Source organism: Penaeus vannamei, chromosome 5 (genome assembly GCF_042767895.1).
Source record: "Penaeus vannamei isolate JL-2024 chromosome 5, ASM4276789v1, whole genome shotgun sequence".
In the NCBI taxonomy this organism is placed as follows: Eukaryota; Metazoa; Arthropoda; class Malacostraca; order Decapoda; family Penaeidae; genus Penaeus; species Penaeus vannamei.
Window position 1 is genome coordinate 20,507,969 of NC_091553.1, and position 5,000 is coordinate 20,512,968.

The 5,000-nt window shown below is 34.5% G+C and overlaps 2 protein-coding genes across 2 annotated transcripts in view; one reads left to right on the forward strand and one right to left on the reverse strand.

The window, feature by feature from the left end:
* Positions 1-3,044, reverse strand: part of LOC113819565 (retina and anterior neural fold homeobox protein 2-like) — a 38,070-nt gene extending 35,026 nt beyond the window's left edge. Inside the window, exons 1-2 of the mRNA XM_070122271.1 lie at positions 3,032-3,044; positions 2,623-2,861 (exon numbers count right to left, since the gene is read on the reverse strand). Of these exons, the coding sequence (XP_069978372.1) occupies positions 2,623-2,861; positions 3,032-3,044 (252 nt within the window). The remainder of the gene's footprint in view (positions 1-2,622; positions 2,862-3,031) is intronic.
* Positions 1-5,000, forward strand: part of LOC113803102 (cell surface glycoprotein 1) — a 584,687-nt gene that overhangs the window by 554,243 nt on the left and 25,444 nt on the right. The window lies entirely within an intron of this gene.

Below are 5,000 nucleotides of genomic sequence, written 5' to 3' on the forward strand. Positions count from 1 at the left end.
GAAATATTGTGTTCCCCGTAACATAATATAGCGACGACCGTGTTAAGGGTTGTGATAACCAAATGTTGCGTTAGTAATGTGTCATAATCACCCATCTGGCTCCCCTCCCTCCGCCCCAAAAATAGCCTCTCACCTGCTCCCTTTTTTGCGTTCCCCTGGCTACTCTCCTCGCCTGCTTCCCTTCCCCTCGCACGAAAGCAGAAATCTCAACGTATTTCTTACAGCCTCATGCTCCTCGCACCTTTAACGCCCTTTGATCCTTCACCCTTCAGCCCGCTTCCCAAAACAAGGACCTCATCCTTCCCGCTCGGCCGCGTCTCCCTCAGAAGGACTCCCTCCGGGCGCGCCTCCTCCGCCTCCTCCGTCAGAGCCCCGCCGGCGCGAGTCCCTCGACAGCCGTCTAAACAATAGCCTTGTCTCGCTTCTAAAGGCAAATCAAATTATAGTGTTTGTTGTGGTTATAATAAGTGGGCGGGGCGTCGGTAATTGATTGTATTGTGGCCACTTGTTACTCCATTACCAAGCTGGCACACGGCGAGGTGAGGCCTTCATTACTCACCTCGTTATAACTTAATTATCACATGCGCGGCCGGGGAGGGTCCCTGTGTGTTCGTGTAGGTGTGTGTGGTTGTGTGTGTGTGTGTGTGTGTGTGTGTGTGTGTGTGTGTGTGTGTGTGTGTGTGTGTGTGTGTGTGTGTGTGTGTGTGTGTGTGTGTGTGTGTGTGTGTCCATATTCGTGTTGTGCATCTCTTTAGGACTGTGCGTTCAAAATGGCTAAGAGAGAATTAGATACAATTTTGAATTGAGAAACATTTTCCCTTTATATATTTAACGCAAATGCTTCTACCGACTGTGAAAATTTCTTTTATGTAACTGCCTGCCATCAAAGTAGAAGTTTCAATGAGGGCGTTAAAAGAAATCCAGAATGTAGAAAATATATTATACCCTTGGCCAAAATGAGGTAACTTCTAGTCACTGGGCGCGGGGAAAGGCACTTGTTCCCACTTGGTTGCGTCGTTCTCGCCAATTGTAACGCCATTTCAAGGGTTAATGGCGGGAAAACGCGAGTGGCCGGCTGTCCGTTTGCCTGACTCGGGCTTTTACACTTTATTCTTTTCTTCTCTTGCTTGTTTATTTTGTACTTCTTTATCTGAAGGAAACATAACGTAATTTTTTAGCACATCAACTCTTTAAATAGCCGACGAAGATTGTAATGCAAAAAAGATAAATAGTAGCCAAGGACGAAGCGGAAACCATGGCTTTCGGACACAGTGTGCGAACTCGTCGGGTGTTCGTGCGTCGGAGCTCCACCAAATGAATTTAAATGTCATCCATCTGAGGGGGAGCTTCGTTTCTGCTACATAATTGATAGCAGTTGTTGGTAACGTGTGAGGTAATTATCTGCGCCCAGAAGAACGTATTTCTTCCTAGATTATTCTATGCCTAATCCTTTCTTTTCTTTTCTGCCCCAGTTTCCCTCTACGAAGATTTCCGCCTGTCGATCTCTTGTGGATTTGTGGCCGATTCTTTTGTCCGCCTTGTTTCAGACGCTCATTTATTTTTTCCTTCCTTCTCTTTTACACTCCCTGTTTTACGCTCTCTCTCTCTCTCTCTCTCTCTCTCTCTCTCTCTCTCTCTCTCTCTCTCTCTCTCTCTCTCTCTCTCTCTCTCTCTCTCTCTCTCTCTCTCTCTCTTTCTCGCTTTCTCTCTCTTTCTATCTCTATCTCTTTATCTCTCTATCTCTCTTTATATATCTAATTATCTCATTATCTCATTATCTGTCTCTCTGACTTTCTCCTCTATATCTGCCTATCTATCTATCTCCACCTCTTTATATATCTATCTTTATCTCTATTTATATCTCCATATATATATATATGTATATATATATATATATATATATATATATATATATATATACATATACATATACATATATATAAATATACATATACATGTGTATATATATATATATATATATATATATATATATATATATATATATATATATATGTGTGTGTGTGTGTGTGTGTGTGTGTGTGTGTGTGTGTGTATGTGTGTGTGTGTGTGTGTGTGTGTGTGTGTGTGTGTGTGTGTGTACACACACACACACACACACACACACACACACACACACACACACACATATATATATATATATATATATATATATATATATATATATATATATATATATACATACATATATATATATATATATATATATATATATATATAGATATAGATATACATATAGATATAGAGAGATATATATATATATATATGAATATATATATATATATATATATATATATATATATATATATATATATATATATATATTTATATATATACATATATCTGTCTATCTCTATCTCTCTCTCTCATCCTCTCTCTGTCTATTTTCTCCTTGTCTTCCTCTTTCCCTCTCTCTCCCTTTCCCTTGTCCCTCCCTTCCTATCTCTCTCGCTCCCTCCCCTCCTTCCTTTATCTCTACTTCTCTCCACCCCCTTCCTCTTCCCCTCCCCCTCCCTCTACTCCTCCCCTCGCCCTTTCCCTTCCTCCCTGACCCCCCCTCCCTCCCACCCCCGCCCCCGAATACTCCCTCAAGCGCGGCCTCACCTGCACTCTGACCTCCGGGAGGTTGACCTTGAGGGCGAGCTCCTCCCTGGAGTACACGTCGGGGTAGTGGCTCTTCTCGAAGGCGCGCTCGAGTTCGTGCAGCTGGTACGTGGTGAATGTGGTGCGGTTGCGACGGTGCTTCTTCTTGGCGTCGCTTGCGGCGTCCTGCGACCCCGAGGTGGAGTCGCTCATGCCGCCCTCGCCGCCGCCGCCGCAGCCTCCGGCCCGTCCGCCCTCGTCTGCGGGACACGGGAAGGAGCGTCACTCGAAGGACAGAAGGGTTAATGGGCGTCGCCGAGGACGCCGCCTGAAGCAGCAACAGCGCTTTGGCCTTTCGTATCATGACCGCTGCCTCTGTTGGTCGGGGCTTTAGGATTGCCACTGTTAGGAATATATGAAAAGTAATTACTCTTGTCGGTCATATTCTCATTACCATTATTTTTCAGATTATCCTTATTAAAATTATTATCATTATTATGATTATTATTATGATTGTCATTATCATTGTTATTAATGCTTTTGTTGTTATTGTTGTTGTTATTATTATTATTATTATTATTATTTTGCTGATATTATTATGATGATTATTGTTATAAATATCAATTAATATTACTATAACTATCATTGTTATCATCATCATTTTCATTCTTGTCATCATTGTTATTGTGAATATTATTATCATTATTATTATCATCATTATTGATATTAATATTATCGTTATTATTATGATGATGATTTTATTTAGTGTTATTATCATTAATATAATTATTATCATGAATACTATTATCATTATCATTATTGTTATTGCTATTGTCATTATCACTAGCATTATTCTTTATATTGACATTATTGTTTTTATTATTATTGTCATTATTATTTTCATCATTATCATCATTGTTATTATTATCATCATTATTATTATTATTGTAATTTTTGCCATCACAATTATTATCACCATCATGATTATCAATAATCATTATTATCAGTATTATTGGTATTGTTCTTTTTGTTATCATTATTGGTTTTTACTTAATCATTACTTATTATTATTATTATTATTATTATTATTGTAATCATTGTTATTATTATTGCCTTAACCATATCATTATCACTGTTAATATTGAAAAAATAAAAGATCATTATTAATATTATTATTATTATTGTTATTATTTCATTGGTATTACTATTATTATCAATATAATTAATATCACTATTATCATCATTATCATTAGTATTGTCATTATAATTACCATAATATTAGTGTTATTATTATTATCATCCTTATCATTTCTATTGTTATTATTATCATTATAATTATTGTTATTATTATTATTATTATCATTATCATTATTATCATTATTATCATTATCATTATAATTATTATTATTTTATTCTCATTATCATTATTATTATCATTATTATCATCATCATCATCATCATCATCATTATTGTTATTATTATCATAATCACTGTTATTTCTATGATTATTACTATGATTATTAATCTATCATCAAGACATTGGCGCTATTGTTATTATTGTTATAACAATTAGGATAATGATTATATGATAATGATAACAATAACAATAGTAATGATGTTAACAATATCATTAACAAGAATCAAAAAAAGAATGATGTGAGTAATTATGGTCATTATGATAATGACAATGACAATAATAATGAAATGATGATAAGAAGTACAGTGATAATGATAATAGTAATAATGATGATAAAAATAACATTAGTAATTATAATAATGATTTTAAGGATATTTGCTACAACGATGACCATGACAGTACTAATAATCAGATAATAATCATATTAATGATGATGACGATGTTGATAAAGATAAGATAAAGATTGCGATGTTAATGATATCAATTATGATAATGATTATCAGGCCAGCCATGACTATAATAAATAACGCGGACAATAATAGAATCATAATAGTAATAGAAATTATGATGATATCTATGATAACTGTCATGATAATGAAGCTAATATCAGGTATGATAATGATGATAATACTAGCACCGATAATAATGAAAATGATAACAGTTACTATTATTTTTTCCTGGTAATAACACTGACGAAAATAACAATGATATAGGAACAAGAGTGATAATAATGAAAAGTCTGGTACTAATAACAATAATAATCATATGAAAAACAGTATCAACAATAACAGTGATGATAACTAATGATAACAATGATAGTAATAATGATGATGCTAATGATAATAATAATAATAAAAACAATAATGATAATAATTATTATTGTAGTTGATGTTTTTTCTATTATTGCTATTATTCTTCCGTATTGTTGTTATTGTCATTATTATTATTGTTGTTGTTTTTATTCTTATTGTCATTATTATTA